At 35.8% G+C, this 22,207-nt stretch overlaps 1 protein-coding gene across 2 annotated transcripts in view; it reads right to left on the bottom strand.

Annotated features, from left to right (window-relative positions):
- SPOCK3 (SPARC (osteonectin), cwcv and kazal like domains proteoglycan 3) overlaps nucleotides 1-22,207 on the bottom strand; it is a 162,184-nt gene that overhangs the window by 28,696 nt on the left and 111,281 nt on the right. For both annotated transcript variants that reach the window (XM_079306264.1, XM_079306265.1), the window contains exon 6: nucleotides 19,575-19,689. In XM_079306264.1, the coding sequence (XP_079162390.1) occupies nucleotides 19,575-19,689 (115 nt within the window). The remainder of the gene's footprint in view (nucleotides 1-19,574; nucleotides 19,690-22,207) is intronic.

The following is a 22,207-nucleotide window of genomic DNA, read 5'->3' as shown; positions in this document are numbered from 1 at the left end:
AAGTTCCTCATTTTTTCAACAACAATCACCATTAAATCAATGCAGCACTACAGAGTCCTGCCAGATTATTCTGTTCTATAAGGCCAGCTGCATCACAAAATATTTAGGTAGTTTTAAAAGATACAGGCCCTGACAGGCACATGAGAATTTACTGATGTCAAATCCCACATTTTGTTACCACTGCACTGAGCTCAGAAAGTTGTTGCTTTCCTGTCTGCGTGGCTCATTGCCTTGCTTTCAAGATGTTGATATTGCTCCTCAATGACTTTCAAACAGCAAATTCACATTTAGCAAGGTGAAGCTGAGGCACAGCAAATGTGTGCAGAGATTACTGGATTCAACAGCAGGCATCACTACCATAAAGATTAACTTTCAGTGTAACAGGTCAAAGTTTAGGAGTTTCTCCACGACTCATATTTCATTAAAAAACAGAAACCCTGGTTCCATTCAGTGAGTTTTGTCACTGATTTCAGTACCAGTTTTGCACTCAACGAAGATGAAAAACCCTTACTGCTAATGTGCAAAACCTCCAAAACTTCCTCCTGGTTTCACAGTTGTAATTTGAAGGCTATTTCTTGAATACCTGATCAGACTTGGGATTTTATTTCCTTGCTGCTGTCTGCATATATTAATTAATTAATTGAAAGGGCATCATCAACACTTTAAGATGTTTCTACTTTAAGAACCAACACTGTGATTATTTCTTAATATGCAATCAACTTACAGAGAACACTGGTTTAAGCTCATTTCATACTGAATTCCCATTTTAGAAATAAAAATTTCTAAATTTCTAGGGCTGTTCACAAATTAGTTAGAGTTGGTAACTATGATGAAATTTAAATATAACATAATCCTACAACATACTGTACATGGCAGAGAGTATCTTTTTTATAATTTGTAGCCACACCTGGAAGTCTAATCAGACTGGATGTACTGCGTAATTTTAAAAGGTCATTAAATGCAGAGAATAATTATATTCTGGGGCTGATACTGTTAAACATCTGTGCTGGTTTCACAAGATGGGGGGAGCTGCCTGAGAGGAGCATCACGGGCCTGGAAACAGGAGGGCTGTCCCCTCTCTGGGAGCTTCCCCTGTGGGCTGAGGGGATCAATCAGAGGGCTGATTTGGTGGTTGACAAACTGAGCAACCAATTAAAAAGCTATAAGGGGACTGTGACCACACTGAAGGGGACTGCGACTACACTGAAATTCCTTTAAACTGTGAAATATACTTGGGGAGGTTAAAGTGCTTGGGAAGAGGATCTTTTGCCTCGAGGAAATGGGGCTCTGTTTTGGGACTGGAATATGAACAGAGATATTTAATAGAAAAACAAATGAAGAGAATTTTGTCTTTCAGCAGCTTGCCTTTAAAAGTAGTACCCCAAGTGTGCAGCATAACCCATAAGACAGCTCTGGAGGGACTGTGGGGATGGGAGGCAGCCATAGTTCGCAGTTTTTCCCCGGGCAGACACAGCTTGTGAAAGTGAAGACACCTTCTAAGCCTAAACAAAAAAAAAGGAACTTTTCTCTCTAGAGTGAACTGAAATGATTATTTAAGTAAATAACTGACTGAAGTATTCTCTGTATGTTGCTGTTAAGACATGTGGAAGATGAAGAAAGGGGAGGAGGGAATAATCTGGAAATCTTACTCTGAATTTATCTTTTTTTTTTTTCTGTCTTATTAATAATTTCTTCTTATACCTTTTTAAGTTTTAAACCTGCCTTGTGTAGCTGTTTTTTAGGGTTGGGTGTTTTCCAACCCCGGGGTCTGCAGCCCTGAGTCCAGGTACTTCTGAACCCCCGATGCAGAGCCCCCAGCTACTCACTAGCAAAGAACAAAGGCTTGAGACCGCCCAGCAAAATTCTGAGAATAACTTTATTGTCCTCGCAGGGAGATGCTGTCAACAGTCTAATTATATCAGATAACAAAACACTTTATATAGGTTTCCAGAGGATTGAGTTTCTAACCAATAAAAACTACAACTTACAAACTAACCAATTATCTTAAAACTAAGAACCAATTAACTTGTGACTTTAAGAGCCAATAGAAATCCTAAGAGATAACGGGGTTTTCGGTAAGGGAGGGGGGATTTCGTTTGAAGGAATTTCTTTGTTTCATGGGATGGCATCCCAGGGGTATGCTTTGGGGAGTGTAACATCTTCTACACCTTGTTTTTGCTCCTAAGTCCTATCTCTAAAAGAAATAGAATATATTAAAATTGGCAAACCCAAGTCAACCTATGATAACATCTTTGTCAGTGACATGAACAATGGAATCAAGTGTACCTTCAGCAAGTTTGCTGACACCACCAGGCTGTGTGCTGCAGTTAACGTGCTGGAGGGAAGGGATGGCATCCAGAGGGACCTTGACACACCTGATAGGTGGGCTCACACAAACCTCATGAAATTCAACAAGGCAAGTGCAAAGTCTTATGTTGCAGCAATCCCAGGCACACTAAACTGAGTGGAGAAAGATCTTAGAGGAAGGCTGCAGAGGAATTCAGAGTGGTGGTTGATGGAAAACTCAGCGTGAGCCATCAGTGTGTAGTCACAGCCCAGACAGCCAAGGGAACCCTGGGTTGCACTAAAAGGAGCATGACCGTCAAATTGAAGATTATACTCCATCTCTACTCTGATCTTGTGAGATCCCACCTGAGTATCACATCCAGCTCCAGTGTCCCCAGCACGAGAAGTACTTGGAGCAAGTTTAGAGGAGGACCATGAGGTTGAAAAGAGGACTGGAGCAACTCTCCTACGGCAATGGCTGAGAGAGTTGTTGGGGCTGTTCAGCCCCTGGAGAAGAGATGGTTGTGTGGAGACCTTCCAGTATCTCAAGAGAGGCTACAGGAAAGCTGGAGAGGGACTTTTCCATCAGGAACTGGAGTAATGGTCATAGATTGAAAGAGGGAAGTTTAGGTTAAACATTAGGAATAAATTATTTTCTGTGAGGGTGATGAGATACTTGAACTGGTTGCCTGGGGAGGTTGTGGATGCTCCAACCCTGAAAGGTTCAAGGCCAGGTTGGATAAGGCCTTGAGCATCCTGCTCTCTTGTAACTAACCTCTTTTAGATATAGATAATGTTGCTATAAACTCTCCCCAGAGCCTTCTCTTCTCCAGGCTGAACAACTGCAGGTCTCAGCCCTTCTGAGCACCTTTGTGGCCTTCCCCTGGACTCACTCCAGCAGGACCATGTCCTTCTTATTCTGGGGGTCCCAGAGCTGATGGCCATGACTAAATAAACTTCTGCAGGACATGATGCAGTATGGTCAGAAGGTGCAACTATGGTAATGTAGTTTAACATTCCATGTAAAAAAACTTCAGTACAACTTCAACTAGTATTTTGAAATCAGCCAGTGAGCCATGAAAAAATTTCTTTCAAAAAAAAATATTACATTGAACTCTAATGTTTCCAAGTTGACAAGGGAAGTTACAATAAGGCTTCCCACCAAACCTTAAGGCACTAAATGTGCAATTTTAAATGGTATCAAAACTGTTGTTTAAGCCTCCGAACATAGAAATAAACCAAAAACTCATTAAAGCTTCAAACTTTACAAGAAACTGACTTTCTTGTACAGACTGAGAAGAAATATATAAAAAACATATAAAATAATTTGTTTTTTATTATCTTCCAGATACTAGAAATTAAATGTGTGAAATTTGCTGATTGTACCTTAAGGTACGTTATACTGCATTTGGGGTAAATCTATTAAAAAGCAACTAAGTGGGCAGGCTCCTAATTAGAATAATGACTTAACAATCAAATTAAAATAATGTCTACTCACTTAGAATAGTACTTCACTTGGAAGGGACCTACAATAGTACAGCTGCCTGACCAGTTCAGGGCTGACTGTAACCCAACGTGTATTATTAAAGGCATTATCCAAATGCCTCTTAAACGCTGGCAGGATGTTTGACCATCTCAGTAACAAAATGCTTCCAAATGTCCAATTTAATCCTCATGTGGCACAGCTCTGAAGCACTCCCATGTGTCCTATCCCCAGATACCAGTGAGAAGAGCTCAGCACGTCCCTTTCCACCTCCTCCACCAGGGAGCTGTAGAGACTAACGGAGTCACTCTTCGGCCTCCTCTTCAAACTTTACAAAACCAAAATTCTCATCCTCCCATCACAGTAAATTGCTTCTATTCCTGTCACCCTGTCAGCTTTGTTCCCCTCCTCTGGATGCCTCCAAGGACCCAGCACCCTCAGATCCCTCTTGGCAGGGCTGCTCTCCAGCCACTCCTCTCTCAATTTAGACTTGCACCCACCATTACTCAGTAGTACTGTTCATTTCAATAAGAGTCAGCATGAGGGAGCTGTGACCAAATAGTCCACTGAACTCAAAACCATGACACTGCTGTATAAAATATCTGATGTAAACAAATAGCTGACTAAAATAAATTAAATTAATGTCTGAATATTTAGTCATTGCCTGAAGTTCAAAAATGCTCAAGTGTTAGGGAAGGCTCTTAGAAGAAATTAATAAACAAGGAAACAGAAACTATGACATTTTCTACACACTGATATTGATCACTTGTGAAGAAGATGCAGGCAACAGTTCCTGTGATTATTCAGTCACCCAACAGTGATGATAATTAGAAGAAACTTCCTGAGGATATAGGCAGTGGCAATAGCCCACAGGGAGCAATTCACACAAACTCTCCAGAATCTCCCTGAAAGGTCTGAAAGGGTGTGAACTAGGTATATCATGTATCTAGATTTTATTTGTTTCTCATTTACTACACACACACACACACGAAATAGGTCAGCTCTTCAGCAGAAGACAGGAATATACATAAATATATGGATTAATATAGGCATTAAAAAAGTGAGTTTCCCTTCTATTCAGACAAGGCAGCCAAGCACCTGCCTGGTGGGCACAAAACTGTGCCAAAGATGTAATTAAAGAATCATCATCTCCTTGCTATTCACATTTTCTTTTTCCCCCTTTGCCCCCTTTCTAGGCTGTTTCTCTTTTCATTCCCTCACATTTTGAAGTGTCAAAAGCTAATGAACCACATATTATTTGTATTTCATTGTACAACACATAATCACGGTGTCCCATATAATCACTTTGGTGTTGAAAAGTTTCCTGTGAAAGGAAGTATTTGTCACTCAGAAAACATTTCTGCAGTAACATATTTTTTATCATGACCTTACTGTTACTGAATGATTTTTTTTTTTCTGGAGAAAATAATAGTAATTAATTTTTTGAAAAATATTACAATGTAGAATATTTTTTCAGAATGGGAAGATGCTGAACATTTTAATCTAAGTTAATTGACTAATATTTATCCAATTGCTACAAAGAAATGCAGATATGTGAAATTTTTGAGTCCATGTACAAGCCTTTTCTCTTATAGCACTGAAAGAAGCAAGGAAATTGTCTTCAGGAAAACATCCATGTTTTGCATGGCCTAATATTGCACAGATAAAGTAAATTCAAATTTTTAAAAAATAAACTAATGCAGGTTAACACTGAGACACTGATAGCAAAAAAACCCCAAAACTCTGCAAAGACCACAATAGGCAGACATACTCTGTTTTCACAGTTACTGTCTGGCTTGCACTGCAAAAGAAATTTCTCATCACTCAAAGTAACACTAATAAGCTCTTACAATGATTGATAAGGAATTTATATTCCATTTTGATTTATGTAACAGAAAGACTCAATGTCCATGTGATACAATGGAACAAATTGCTCAATCACATAGGAAAAGAGTTCCCACATTTCAACTTTTCAGAATGCTGTTCTTCATCTACACCAAAATGCTGGAAAGCAAAAGGAAATTCAGATTATAACAGAACAGGAGCAGAAGCTCTCACCAGACCATTTCATGCTCAGCTCTCCCAGAAGTGTGTACCATGCAAGTTTCAAGTCATTAAGCTGCAAGCCTCCAGGACACACCAGACTCACAGCATGTGCAGGGCAGGAAATCTGCACATATGGACTGGTTGTTTAGCAAACACATGCCAACACTGTCAATTCCTTTGCAAACGCCTTCTTAATGGATATATGCATTTCTATTTCCATTATAGAAATCCTTAAACCAAAAAACAGGCCTTCTTCCAGTCTGAAGAAATCTTGCTTTGAGGTAGAGCAATAGAAAAAAAAGAATAGTAGATTGTGCAATTACTCCATGACCTCTGTGGTAATGAAATTCAGTACAATTTTATCGTTATGTTGTGTGATTAACTTGCTTCTACATATAAATATATATAGCTAGGAATTTAAAAATTACTTCCAAGGCTCCTTGTGTCCTTTGTCCAAATGTCAAGAATAAATCATTACCCACTAAAATGCTTATTTCAGATTGAATTGAACATTACATCACTGTGCCTGAAGCAGATGGAAAGCAAAGGCTGTTTTGCTGGCTTTATGATTTGCAAACACTTTTTATGAGTTTGGGTTCTGTAAAATGTGTTGAGTTTCTAGACTGCTACTACTGGTCATAGTTTTTAATGTATCTTGTACATGAGTATGTTACCCTACAAAAAAATCCACTCAGTTTTACAGAATAGTTTCAATTTTTTATGTGCTTCATAAATATATAAATATGATATGTTTCATATGTATATATGAAGTATTATAACATCTGCATTGTGTGTGCATGTAGGCAAACAATATTTTTTTATAAGAGAATTCTCTTAAGTTAGTATATAAATCACTGAAAACTGTACAAAGTTAGCTAGGAAATCTATGGATTTACATCACCACTTTAAAATGAAAAAGAATTTTTTGTGATAAATACATTTCAAGCTATAAATCACATTTTCATGACTATGTTTCATGCTATATGTTAAGCTACAAATTTCAACATGAAAACAGACTGTATTACTTTCTCTATATTTTGGATAAAAACAAAAACATGCATTTGCACACAGAAGCAAGTGTAGTATTCCTTAATAGACGTGCTATAGTTCTCAGACCATTTAAAAAACTTTTTCTATTTCACAGGTCTTTGTAGCTAACCAAAACTGTCTCACTAACTGCTACTGAAAGTGACAAAATCACTCATGAGTTTCTATTACGATAGACAATTTTGGTTAGCTAATTATAATGTGGACATTTTTGTTTTACATTTTGTGGATCAAAAGAATTTCATATAATGAAATGTTGAAAGCACTTGGACCATTTCTGCAGGACAAGAAAACAATGGGATCTTATAGATGTGAATAAATACCTGGGGGGAGGCCATAAAGAAAGAACCAGGCTCTTTTCAGTGGTTCCCACTGACAGTGCAAGGAGCAATGGGCACAAAGTGAAGCAGGAGGTTTCTGCTGAACATGAGGAGAGTCATTTGCTGTGTGAGTGACAGAGTTGTCCAGAGAAGTTGTAGAAGCTCCATCCTCAGAGACATTTCAAAGTTGTCTGAACACAGTTTTGAGCAACCTCTTCTAGGTGGCCCCTCTTGACCAGGGGGTTGGAGCAAGAGCACCTCCAGAGGTCACTTTGAAACTCAACCTTTCTGCTAGTCTGTAATTCTGTAATAGTGCTGTGTAGCCTGGTAAAAGTTTGGTAGCAGAAGTATTTTGCTGATAATTTCAAATAACTCAAGAAAAATCAATTCAAGTGATGGTAAAATTTAATTTTTCATTTACTGGATCTGTATTCAGATTCCTTTCCTATTTCAGGAAAAAAGAATATTCCTTTCTTGCTCCTTTTACACTAAGCAAAGTTTTCCATCTCCACATCCCCTCACCTCCAAACTTATTTCTGTATTTGTTTCTGATTTTGAAAAGAGAAATAGAGCAAGTCAAAAGCCTGATCCCTTTGCCATATTAAAGTCTGTTCTTACAAAACACAACTGATTTTAAATCTCTCCCAATACACCAGAGGAATTTAGAAATAAATTTAAAAGAAAAAAGGAAAAATCTTTATGACGCTGGGTATCACTTATGCGAAAAACTGAATTAATTTCAAACTAAAATAGTAAATGAAACTATTTAAGATAAATGAGTATCTAACTGCTTATCATTCACTCTAACTCTCCTACCCTAACTTAAAGGACTGATACCTTAGACTTGTCATATGTGTAAAAATAGCACCAAGCGGCCTAGAGAGAGATAAAAAGACAAAATAAACCCTGCAATATATAGTTCGTCAATGTAAAAAAATTAGGATGTTCTCTGGAAAGGGAATATACTTCAGCTAGAAAGCTGAATTACTATATTTACTGTCTACTGAGTGCTACATTCCTGCCACTGCTGAGAACCTTTTTCAAGAAGCTAAACAAATCAGTTCCCTGGCATCACTTACTGACATCAATGAAATTCCAACAACCCCTCATGCAATGCAGGAAAAACATCCTGCCAGACTGGCATCTTACATGACAAGATTCATGTTGCCCACAAATGAACACTACAGAGGTGCTGGCTGTAACAGGTGCAAGCTGCTAATCCTTATAGTCAGTGAGAGTTCTCACTAATAATTAAAAGACCATCTGGATGAACTAATGACTTGGTAAATCAGTGCTTGCATTACAAAATCTACCTAGTGAATGAAATTCCAGAGACATCAAGAAATAAAAATGTATACACAATAACCTTGTGGATAACTGCATTGACCTTTAGTTTTTTTTTCCTAAGCAAAAAATTGTCACAAATGCTCATCTCTACCAATCCTCTGCACCCTTTAGCCTTGACACACTTATACTGCTGGCTATTGTCAGCTTTTGACTCAGAAAAAAAAAACCACTTTTAAGCTATCAACCAGTAATCTTTAGAGCCAGTGGAAAACTCTTCTAAATTATTCCAATCTGTAGTAATTTTCTTTTAAACTTGCTTTACTAATGTATGTACCCCGTTTGCTATGAAGTCTAGTTATGATCCAGTGCTCAATTAAACACTCAGAAACACCCCAAATGACATGGATATATTCGTCTAAACTCTCTTTTATTTCCTCTTTAATAGATTTAAACAGCATGAAACACAAAATCAGAGAGTATTATTATTTTCTTCGTTTTCTGAGCCTCAGCAGTATTTTGTTCACTGTGCTACAACTATACACTCTGCTTGTATTCCTTCTCCAAAGCAAAACCTTTAGAAAGAAGGTAACTGTATAATACCATCAATTTAGTGGCCTCTATCTTCAACATTTCTTTTAATCCTCTTAAAGTGTATATCCAGAAATACTACAGAGCTTGATCAGCTTCTAGTACTGACCTTAAAAGAAAAGTACACCAAAAAAATCAGATTCCTATGAGACATAGTAAACTTTCTTAAAACCTGCAATCACACCTGAATTGGAGACAATCCTGCTGAAGACACCAAACAGAACAAAACTTTCTTCATTATTTAGTTTCCACTTACACTGACTTTTAAAAGTCTCTTTTGAAATGTTTTATCTCTACTACTGTTCTCAGTACTCTAACAAACATCTACTAAAAAAAGGATAAATAATACAAAAAACTTGACAGGAACTACTACTGAAGATTAGTCAACCCAGGATTTCTTATGACTTGTACTCTTAGAAATGGTAAATAGAAGATTTGTTGGCTGGGTTTTTTCCCCTACTAAAACATACTTCAGCACTAGTAAATCACAGTATAAAGCCATTCAATTTTAGGGGGTAGTTAATTTTTAAAGGTGCCACCATGCTAAATGAGCCAAAGCTTAACAATTTGACAAGACCGAACGAATGCTGATGCCTACATATGTGATGGCTGTAGCACTTGAAACTGCAGTATCAGCACAACAGTTAAAACAGATGCCACAGCTAATTTCATGGATCATGGCACCATCAGGAAAGAAGTTGGGTTTTTCATTTTCCATGAAGATTTTAATGTTTTATTTAGAGAATTTCTGAACATGCAAAGTAATCTGCATCTGTGATATAAAATAAAGATATCAAGAAAAAATATAATAAGTATTGCATTTTGTGATGCAGATAAAAAGCATCACAGTTGGGTAATTACTATAAGGCACAAAGAATTGATCTCATAATTTTATTAAAACATGTATTCATAATGCTGATTCATCAAGAATACAAAATAAATCTGTATTTACAAATACAAAATCTGACTTCTTGGCAGTAAAAAGATTCAAGAAAGGAAAAATCTCTCCCTTGAAATATATTCTGATCACGCTGACACTAGTACATATTCTTACCAAGACTCTACAGTAAAGCTGTAGTAACCTACATAAAGACTCAAAGCTAGCAGGACTATTTTGAGTACAAAATAAGGATGGGGGGTTTTTGAAAGTACATCTTTCTCTTGCTTAAAGACACTCAGAAGCATGTAAAAATTCTCCTGGAAGGTTATTTTTAATTAACTTTCTTCAAATACTGTTAAATTTTTTTTGTAACACTGCATCATAATTTCAAACTTTTAGGAAGTATCACAGCTAGAAATGAGTGATGTGGACATGGTCCAGGTGCCATACCTTCAATGCAGAGACAGACATTTTCAGAGTATCAGTGAATACACACAATCACATTAAAATGTTCAGTAGCGCCTCAAAACTTTACACCAACCAAGAGAACTATTGTTTTCAACTGTGAAAGTGTTCAAACATTTATGTGAGAAAAGCAAAAGTGGAAGAGTAAATCAATACTGTTCTGGCTGTATGCTCAGGAGAGCTGAGAAAGATTTTTTTTTTAGAGAAAACTTCCACTTTTATGTGTAAGAACTGATTATACATCTACTACTGAAAGAAAGAGGATATTGTGATACCAAGAAAACTTTTTGCCTTGCATAATAAGTCACTGGAATCTTTGCTTAAAATTTGTTCAAGTAGAAACTATTTACCATGACAGGTCAGCTTAAAAGAACAAATGAGATACAACATGTATGTTCAAACAAAAAAGGGCCACCACATTACCAGGATATTAACAAATTTCTGTCAATTTCTGTGTAGCAGGTGTAGAAACATCAGCAGTAGATGCCAAAACCAGACATTTTAATCCCTGACTTCTAAAGGATTTTAATATTTTAAAGAAAATACTAAAATTCTGGCAGCTATTAGAATAGTAATTTCAGAAAAGTGATACTGCAACTGTTTAACAGGGAGTACAGACAGCACAGTTGAAGTACTAAGGCAAACAGGACATTGAAGTACTAAAGACTCAATTATTATTATTGAGAAGTGGTTGCCAAAAGGTCATCACATGTTCTTTAAATATCACTCAGTTTACATCCTGCTTGAAGAGGACTCCATGAATCTCACTGATCCACCTTCAGAACACTATTGAACCATCATCAGTCCATTCCTGAGCTTCCTAAGGATCTCAGGTAGCTTCACTGTTCAATAAACTGACATAATTACAGAAAAAATAATTCAGAATTAGGTTATGCAATTAGCACCACAATTTTATCTTCAATAAATAAGAAGGAGGAGCAAATTAAGTAATTTAAAGTAGTTACCTGATTTACAGAAAAATCTGTTTCTAGCAATTACCTTCCACCATTGCGTAATGAAAGACCTTTAAATATTACTGCAGATTAATGGTATACAAGTAGCATCAGTAAAAAAATATTACCATCACATCAGTAATTGAGACACAAACTTAAAGGCATCCTTAGCTTATTTGTACATGGCATGAACAGAAAGATAATGCTGATCCAGATACTTAGCATATGATCTGCATCTCTTTGGTTATTTATTCTCAATACAACTACTGTGACACATTTGTAAAGCCTTTAATGTACCACAAGATTGGCAAGGCTCCTTCATTTACATAATTAAGGCAATTATAGCCATTATAATCCAATGCAGCACCATTTTAACGTGCTGGACTATATTTAAGCTTCTGCTTTATAATCCATGGAAGCTGGTTGGCAAAGTGCTAAAGAAGATAATGAATATATCCTAAATAGGCATGCTTTCGTGACTACCTAAAATAGTTCAATGAGTTTGTTGTGCTACACAGACTAAGCTTACAAAATAATTTGCATGTTTTGGGGACTCTAGAACACAATTTGTTCATGAATTGTTTCAAGATCTAAGTTAAAATTAATGATAACAATGACAACCACATTAATTATCTTCTTTCACTGTAACAGCTTGCGTCTCTTAAAATTGCAGGAACACATACAAAACCACCTCTAAATGCATATTCACCATTGGGTTCACTGGGGCTTCTCCTACTAAAACACAAGGGGAAAGGAAATCAATCAAGCTGATCAAAATTTTCATAATAAATCATTTTAAAGCAACCTCCTATAGAACAATATTTTCCCCTGTGAAAAGTATATGAATACTTTGTAGTAGTCAGACAAAACTTTGAATGACTGATTACTCATCTTGTATATAGTGAGTTTAAAAAGAACCAGTGTACAAATGGCTCTGAATGTTGGAATAATCCCACAGAAATTAATGATTACAAAAAAAGCAATGAGTTCTAAGCATTCATCCTGTGTGTATAAACTCACTCCCACAAATTACAATGAACCAGCGAGCTTTGCTTGCGATGGAGTTTGGGAATTTCATCCTGAATTGCCTCCTACACACAGGATGGACAAGGAGTCCCATGCTATGCCCAGCTCCTCGAACATGCACTCCTGTTTTCTAAGCCCTGTGGTAAAAGTACTCACACAGTAAGCAGAGATGCAACACTGACATTACTTTAGAAATCAAGAACTGCATTACATAACTATTTTTAACACAAGGCCAGCTCTGCCAGTTCAACACACACCTGTTGGTAACAAGAAAGGTAAGAAGCAAATTCTCCAAGCGCAGTCCACCAGGGTAAGACAGAAGTGCGTTCGACAGCATCGAGACCTTAGGAATTTTCCATTTAAAAGTGACTTTGTGAATACATACTGGGATTTAACAAAACACTATAGATTTGAGAACCCCCAAAGCTTCCAAAAGCAGCCATAAAAAGTGGAATGACTTGGACACAAGCCAAAGGAAGAACAATGACAATGTGGTTCTAGAGAAGTTTGCTACTGCAAAGGTGCTTGGAACTTCGAACAAAGAGCTGTTTCCAGCAAAGGATATGTAATATTCTCATCTTCCCTTTAGTGTCATAGCTCTTTGCAATATTGACAAGCTCTCAGATAACAATCCTTTCTCAGTGATACACTTCATCCTGGAAACAATAAAATGTTCTTCAAAGCATTCTCGAGTATGTTTTGCAGTATTATGGGGATTATTTTTCAAAAACACAACATATATATTCTAGCCTTTTTACAGAAACAGTATTATTATGGAATGGACAACCTTCCCTTAATCTTTCACTTGTTCATTGTAACAGTCAAGCTCAATCAAATTTTAATTCATTCTGCAATTATGACTTAATTGCAGAGAATATCAAAAATATAGATCACTGCTCAAGCACATTCTACCTTTACACTTTTCTTACACTATCAGCTCCACTATGATCTGAATTAATAGTATTCTTTTTACTAGAATGTCTCTGCTTTATTGCTCTACCTGCATTTGTGCTATAATTTCTTTTCTGTACAACACATACTTCTATATGCTTGTTCCCAAATATTCTAATCCCTGTAAGAACAGAAAAAAAAAAAAGAAAAAAAAATTTAGACAAAAGGTCATCTACCAGTATACTAACCAATTCTAGTTATCCTTTTCAAATTGTAAAGATGTTTTAAACAAAGTGAACACTATTCCATGCAGGAGAAGTTTGAAGCTATAGGAGAAACAGGCATCTGGAGCAAAATTGAGTCACTTCTAGAGCCTAAAAACAGCTTATCCAGCTGCATCTCCATTTCTCCAGTCCTTCAAACACAGTCACAGGCCCCTCATCACTTCCACATCACACGTGGACAATACCTGACAAGCAACCTAGAAAGCTCCTCTCTAACCTTTTTCAGCTTCCAGAGGAAGGAAACCCACATTAGACTGCTACTAATCACACTGCATTAGATTACCACTAATTATAATGGATAAGACTCTTTTTAGAAAGTCTTAGCATGGAGTTTGAGTAATGAAAAGAAGATATTGCTGACAATTTTACTTGCCTCAGTGTAACTTGACAAAAAAAATATTCAGTCAAAAAATTTAAAAGACTCATGCAAACAAATTATCTTAGCATTGAAGAAACAGCCAAGAAAACTAGTTCCACTGAGTTTCTGTTATTACACAAACACAGTAGTGAATCCTAAATAAATGCCTTTTACAATGCAGTAACAGCATTTTTGTGCTAACAAATCAAACTTTTATCATAGATACGGAAATAATTTACATATATAAATTAATTGTTGCAAAGATTATTAGTATACTGTCTCAGAAATAACCTACTATTTATAAAATATCTAGTAAAGCTCTAAAATCTGGTAAGTCTAAAAAGTTGGTAAAACAATATTATCTTATTTACTTGATCTTATTAAAGATCAAGTAAAAAATGATCTATCATTCACCTTATGTACAACAGAGAAAAAAAGGACATTCTAAATGAATTAGCCTGACCAAGTATCAAAGCATAAAAATCCACAATGCATCAATTTCCACTTTATCTTCAAATAGCTTCAAATTGTACATAATGTATACTTACAGCTCACCATTACTGTAAATGTGTGTAACAAAGTAGAAAAGGTGAAAAACAGTAGCTTGGGTGCATGGACAAATACAAGTCTAAGATGAACAGCATTAAGATTGAAAAGTAAAAGCTTTGTATTCTAGTAGAATATACTACAATATTTGTAAATAGAGCCCAAACAGCACTATAACATAACAGCAATTTTCTTTGGTGGGTTATTTTCTGTTGTATTTCAAGTTTGAAAGTTAAATTTTATCCTTGACTACATAGCATGAACCTCTTCAACTTACAGATGGGAATTCTGCTCACTGTCTCCTACAGATGGTCTCTTACCCCATAACTGGTCACTGATAATATCAGGCCTAATTGGCCAAGTACATGTTGGCTTGAACATGGGGAGTCTTATTCTATTGATGCCCTACAGATACTTTTTCAAAAGAGAAAAAGGGAATTACAGAACAGTAGTATTTCATTGACAGACAGAAGTAAAAAGTAGAGATCAAGGAGTTAACACAATTGGCCCTCAATCTCTTTATTTGTGAAGTCTGGAAACCAGTCAGTATTCTGAACTATAAACAAAATAAATTTCTTTTTTGGCATCTAAACCTGTACTATATGAAGAGTAGTGGAGGTCATGTATTGAAAAGATGATGCTATGCAAATTAAATGAGAGGATTTGAGAGTGCTGCTTGGTTGTTTGTCCCTCTATTTGTTTTTCAAGCACGGATGCACATAGAACAAACCAGTATCCAGTGTCTTTAATCCTACTGATATTCTTCCCCATCTCTACAAAGCAATTAACAATTCAGCAGTATCCAGTATAAAACATGATGCAGCTGAGAGAGTAGTCATATTCTGAGATTAAAGTCTTTCAGATATGCTAACTGAAAATACTTTGATGCCTGAAATATTGCCTTTTCACCTCCTTCTGGCAAAAGTTTAGAGTCAAAGAGTATGACATTTTCAAGAGCTTCCTTGTTACCTATGAAGTCCTCCTCCATGCTGAAAGGAAGAGAAGCCCTTTTTTCTTCCATGAGTATAAGCCAAAATTTCTTATTTTAGTGAAAAATATCAAGTAAGCTCTTAGCACAAGATTATTAGAAAATCAAAAATTAAGACTGAATTCTTGGATTTCAATAGCTAATAAAAATGCATATTCAGTATTTTACCAACAATTATACAGCTTTTGCCATTTAAACTGCAGAGCCTTCAATTGGCCCTGAGCTTTTGGATGTGACTGTATGTCCCAGCTGAATCTCGACCCTATGTCAGGGTAGAAACACAGCCTTATTTCCATGATGAAGATATCCAAAACCAAAATTGAGAAGGATGCTATAGTACACAGTCAAACCTTTAAAACACACTGTTTGGGAGACCAGGATTCTGGGTATGTTTGTCAGAATGTTAGTGCAGCTTGACACAGAAATAAAACAAAGCACTCTGTCAATATTTTTAGTTTTAAGAATAATTAACTTTCCCAATGTATGCACACTGGAGTACAGCAAATTTAAGACAACTGACAATAAATGCTTTTCTTGGATACTGTTGAAGGTATTTAACCATATCAAAGACATATCAGCCATACACTGATCTGCTGACAAAATTTCTGCAGAAATGCCTATGCTCTTCACTGACCACACTTTTTCCATCACGTGTATTTCTTCTTACCTATCAGACTGAAGAGCAGGACAAGCAAGGGACAGGGCTCACTACATCTCAGAGCAAAAGGACCATAACCACTTTTTGAAAGAAAAAAATGTGCCCAGACACAGCCAAGAGGACAAAAGACTCCTCAATTTTTTAAAAACCAAAGTGCACAGAATTCTTCCTAGCTTCTGGTTCCACATAACCACCGAAAAAAACCTCAGAAATGCTTAGGAAAATAAAGATCTGTAGATGCCATCTCAATTAATTCCTTTCATTTACAGCTGTGCAGCTCAGTATGACCTGGATACCCCAAATCCTGCTACATACTTGAAAAGAAAACTATGGTTATGCCTGGAAAACAAGATGCTTCCTCATGTCTCTTATTTAACACCTCTGTCACAAGTAGTGGTGCTTCCCATCCATTCTGCTTCACCTTTTCTCATTGTGCTTCTACACAACTTTCAAATCCCTCCTTCTATTCTCTACTCCCCTAATACTTGTGTTCCCCTAATACTGCCTCTAACGCTCTGGAGATTTCTCTCTCTCATTTGTAAAAGTAAGTTTATTTGTCTTTTCTGACTCTTTTTAAAAATTACTGGAGTACCTATTGTAGTTTTTAGTTTATATGATATGATATTGCTTTATCTAAATCACACTCAAGACAAAGATGGTAAAAATTTTTATTTTATTGTGGACTATTCTGTTGTGGGGTTTGGGGTTTTCTTTGCTTGTAACTTTTGTTTTTCTTAACAACATACACATCTAAAGTCAAATCAAGTTCTTAGCCCTTTCATTTACAGATTCAATTTAAGAGACACTGCACATCAACTGGGTTCAATGTTTCTAAATGTATCATTAAAATGAGACAGCCTTTACAAAAGCCTGGATTCCCTCACCTGCCTCATGCGTTCATCAGAGATAAGGATTAGACAAACTTAATAGTTCATTTCCAAATAAAAGGACCCTATGATTTCATTACTAAGTTCTCATACATTTTAAGAAGAAAATCTGTTTTACTGAATAGAGGTCTAATTTTGCTTCCTAAAGGAATATATGGATCCACACCAAGACTATTTTGGGAAAATTCATAGACAAATTTTGCTCTCCAAATTTACAAAAAAATAAAAATAAAAAAAGAATCTGTAATTTCAATCTGAAAAGATCAACGTTTGTCCTAAATAGCCCAGGCAGGGGATGTATTTTAGGAAACCATTACTTAAGTTATCCCTGAAAAAGCCTCTTTGGCTTCATCAAATTTGTAAGCAACTGACATATATATATATGTACAGCTTAGAATCATAGAAACATTGAGTTTGGAAAAGATCTCCAAGATCATCAAGTTCAATCACCACAACACTTTACAGAGCTCCATTTAAAGACAAAAATTGTATTCTTTTAACTTCTGTTGCAAGAAGATTTGTATTTTGTCACAATAAGAGCTGAAATTTCACTAATGATACTCAGCTCACTCTCAGGTTTCTCAAGTTTCCTGGCTTTTGGCCTTGTAAAGAAAATGTAACAAATTTCAGCACTGCAACAAAATGTAGCATTTGGAAAACCCCTGTATTTTCCTTGCTCTTACAATCTGTCAGGATAGGATTAGTGTTAATTCCTATACCCATGAGACCTTTATTCCTTCTCTTTTACATAACCAGGCACAAGTAATCTTGACTCCTTGGCAACTCAAATAATCAAGATGAGTTCATTCTTAATTTTTAAAAAATTCCAGTATTTGAAGAAAAAAAAATTGTCTCTAGATTTTTTTTTTTTTTAGTGTTTTAGCACAGGAGTAAGAAAAATTAAATATGCTTGTAAGAATACACACAAGGACAAAAATAACTGCATCAGGTAAAACAGCTGCCAGTAGAGAAAATGCTGATCTTATTTGGTAAATCTAAGGGCAATGATAGCATATTAAAAGACTAACAATGGAGAATGTAGGCCCACTACTCACAGAGAGATGCTTTTCACCTCATTATCTTAAGTTTATTTCATGCCCACTGTTAAGCAAATATTCCCACATACATCCTGGAGATAGAGAAACTATTGCTAGAGGATGCTGCAACCACATTAAGGTTACACTCACTGTATATTTTATTAAAGGAGCCACATTAGCCAGACACTGCTGGGTCTTCCAGAACTTTTCATTTTGTTGAACAATGAGAGAATATGACATACTTATCTATTTATTTTCAAGATACTACATGAAATTGTAAATTAATGCTTTAAAAAACATCAAGACTATCATTTTGCAGAGGGGTTACAGCACAGGGAGTATTTAATTACATATATTTAATTAATATTTAATTACATAATCAATTATATTGACAAAGATGAAAAAAAGGGACCTAAAGAAGTGTTTCAGAGCAGTTTTTTAATTGATTTGTATGCCTGCACACAGTTTAATCTTTATAGTAGTCATATTCATTGTGAAAAGAACATTAATTTGTTCCTTAAACTAGGAGAAAAACATAGTTTTGGCAGTAGCTACAGCTTGTAATGGAAAGTAAAACTATCCTGCACAATAAATCTGAAACAGTGCTTCAAACTATAATGAAATAACAACCTTAATGCAGGAATACAACATTTGTTTCATTTCTTGTTATAAGGTTGCTACAGAGAAAAAAACATCACCTTTAAAATTAAGTTTGCTGTATTTTTAATGTATTTGACTCATCAAAAGTGTTACTATACAGAAAGATCAAAATGATGCATGTAACAGAGATCAGTCTAAAGAAGTTTCAAAATTGCAGACTTTCAATCATGTTTTTCTTGATAGATTCAGGTCCATGGTAGCCTAAAACCTCATGACAGCTCTCTCTTCAGAAGCACCAAAGATGGTATCATGTAACAATCACCTCTCATAATCACCTGGGAGCCACTGAAATACAAATATGCTTAGCCAACACTTTTTCTCCCCAGTTTCTTCCAGTTGCACCAATGACTCAGAAGCACTGCAAAGCAAATTCATTTTCAAGCAGCACAATCTCATTCATGGCCCAAAAGGAAGCTGATTTACTCCTATCCACCACTTTCCAAATCAACACACTTACATAATACAGCCATTACTAACAGTTCTTCAGCTCAACTGCTTGCTCCTATGACCAGCAACAAGGACTTCTAAATTTCCATCCTTTCCATCACACCTTGTTCTCTTGAATATTCAACTGAAAACACTGAGAAGCAAGGAATTAATTTCTTGCCCTAAATAAACCTATAAGCATCTCAAGGAGTATTAAAAACCAAATGAAAAAAGAACAGCAGTAACTCATACTACAGTAGCTCATTTGAAAAATACCATGGTATTTTACTATAGGTACAATTTCAAAATCCTTGGCTAAGAAACAACCTTGAACAAAATAAAGCTGGTTTTATTCTAGAATAATGAGTGTTTCTGATAACTGTAATATTCCATGTGCAAAATCTTCCTTCCTTCTGGAAATGAGTATTAAAAATATTACATTAATTACCATCACTCACCTCTCCTGTCACTTCTGCCTGCATTTGTGGATTTATCAGAAGGGCAAGGGCAACGTCCTTCACATTTCACTGAAATTTGTTTTCCTGAGACACAGGCTTGATAGTCTAATTTGCACTGTAAGAAGACAGAATGGCTATTATTAATATAAACATATCTTATTAAAAAAATCTAGTTCTAAGAAATTTGAAGCAATCTTTCATGAAATGTTTAAATATTTGCATACATGTGTGAAGAAAGGTCTTCTGCAGTATATGCTACTTTCATTTAAAAAATCAGAATAAAGAAAGCTTTTGGTTGCTAACCTGGCTACAGTTTCAGACTCAATTCGTGTGAGACTGATTTGAATATCCATGCTAAATGGAAGATGACTGCATTGGTTTTATCTGTGTTCTACGAGCAAATAAGCACAGCAACAACATTCATTATTGATAGAAAGCAATAAACAAGTCAATGTTTACAGAATTTATACAGAATTTCTATCTTTAAGATGACAGTATCCTGGCAAAAAACCATTAATGAATAAAGTGAAAAGCTGTACCTATTGTAATTCTGCATAGTGACTATATTTTCTGATACAGAAACAGATTAATTTCTAAGGTTCTGATCTGTGTACTTACAGCTCCAATCCAGAAACCACACAGAAGCTAACTACATCTGAGAAACAAAATTGTTGTTTCAAGAACATAAAAATAACATAGTTAAAAAACACATGCAGAGAAAATAATATCATTGTAAACATTGTCACTCTTACTGAAAAGCTGAACTTTTCTTTCAATAAAACAGTTCTTTGCGCAGAGACCTTTCTCTGGAATGTTTGGTCAATGTATTATCAGGAAAAACAAACAAAAAAATCAAGGAGGGGAGCATCTACAGAGAGCTAGGTAAAGGACATAGGTAAAGGACACAGAAGCATATGGGTCAGAAAATCAGTCCAAGTAACAAAAATATTAAGTGCTTTCTATGTATCACAACACTTCAGAACAATCTCACTGGAATTTGGCTCTTATTCCCTGAGTCATATTTTGCTGGGGTACATAACTTCACTATAGAGCAGTTCCATTATATGATTCTCAGGATTTCCAGAGAATGCTAAAGTCAAAGTTTCTCTCTCTCCTAAAAATATGTAAGGAGTGGGAGCACTGTAGCTATGTAAGAATCAAGGAGCCTCCTGAAAGGCTGCACTTGAGGTTTCCACTAGCATGCAGATGTAAGCACTGTGAATTTACAGATCTTTATCAACTTTTTAAGCAGACTTTTACTCTTGTCACACTCTCATGCAGTTCTGTGTCTTGCATAACCTGAAGTGCATCACTGTATCAAAACTGCACATTTTTGCACCATTGCCAGTACTAAAAAGAAATTAATACTTTAAATTTTGTGTACTAAAGTCATTATTGTACTTCAGTTTTGAATGCATCACCTTTTGCCAAAAAGGCATGGTTAAAGGAAAATGACACCAATAGAACTTTTAATTCTTCCAAGAAAACCCCTACATAACTGAAAGCTATACAGCACTAATATCCCATAAAGCACTAGAAAATGGAAGCAAAGCAAGCACCTGCCTATGCTGATTTTGAAACTGAATATTTTTTCTATCTCAATTATCCTGGCTGTACAGGACAGTGCTTGCATTACTATGATGCCCACCAGCCCTCACTCCAGAAAGCACATGACCTAATTCATATTTTAATGCTCAAACAAATATCTGGCATTTGGGGAATGGATTATAACACTCAAATTTAATACTTGTCTTGGTTAAAAAGAGATGCCCTTCCTTTTTTAAGATCTGAGAGTTTTTATCATTCAACCATAGTAGTTTAATGATTAAAACCTACAGATAGTTGTGCTTTAGGCTTTGGTTATTCCACTTGGTGAGACCAACACTTTATATTTGACACAAACCCATTTCAGGTTTGATTTACTGAGAAACAGAATATGAAGAGTGAATGAAAAAAAAGAGTAATACTTTTATTTGATTTCTGAAGATTCTTTAATCCTTTATTGAGAGATTATTTTTAATAGACTCCAATGCTCCTAACTTTGATTCACTCAAATGTTGCTGAAGACACTAGTAAATACTTCACAGGTGCTTCAGCTAGCATCATGAGTTGCAGGTTTAGTATTTTTGATTTATTTTTCTTTGAAGTTGTCTACTCAGTCCTATCTGCAAATAACACTATCCTTTTAAATGCTAAAAAAACCTTAAGTTCAACACCTGACACAGGCAGAGACATAAAATACTGAGTGTAAGGTCAGCACACAACACTTCCAAATCAGTACTCCCATTCACAGGTATGACAAAATTTTAGCCTCACTGAACTCATTTTAAGGACAGGCAGACAGCAGAGATATAGTCATTGTTTTCAGAAACAGTAACATCATGGGGCTTGCATAAGCTGGTAATGAATCAAGGCAGTTCTGACAATATCCTGTTAGCATCTAACAACACCAGGAACAGAACTCTGGTTCAAACCTCTTGACATCATTCCTCAAATTAACAGTGCACTAGGATACTCTAAAGGTAACTCAGTTAAATAAAGGTGGGTCAAACTTCATTCAGTATTAATCTTGAACTAGCAAAAAAGCAAGCAACATACCTGAAAAATTCCACAGAAAAAGAAATCAATGACAT

This window comes from Erithacus rubecula (assembly GCF_903797595.1).
Source record: "Erithacus rubecula genome assembly, chromosome: 5".
In the NCBI taxonomy this organism is placed as follows: Eukaryota; Metazoa; Chordata; class Aves; order Passeriformes; family Muscicapidae; genus Erithacus; species Erithacus rubecula.
Note: the sequence above shows the minus strand (reverse complement) of the source record. Positions and strands in the feature narration are given on the sequence as shown.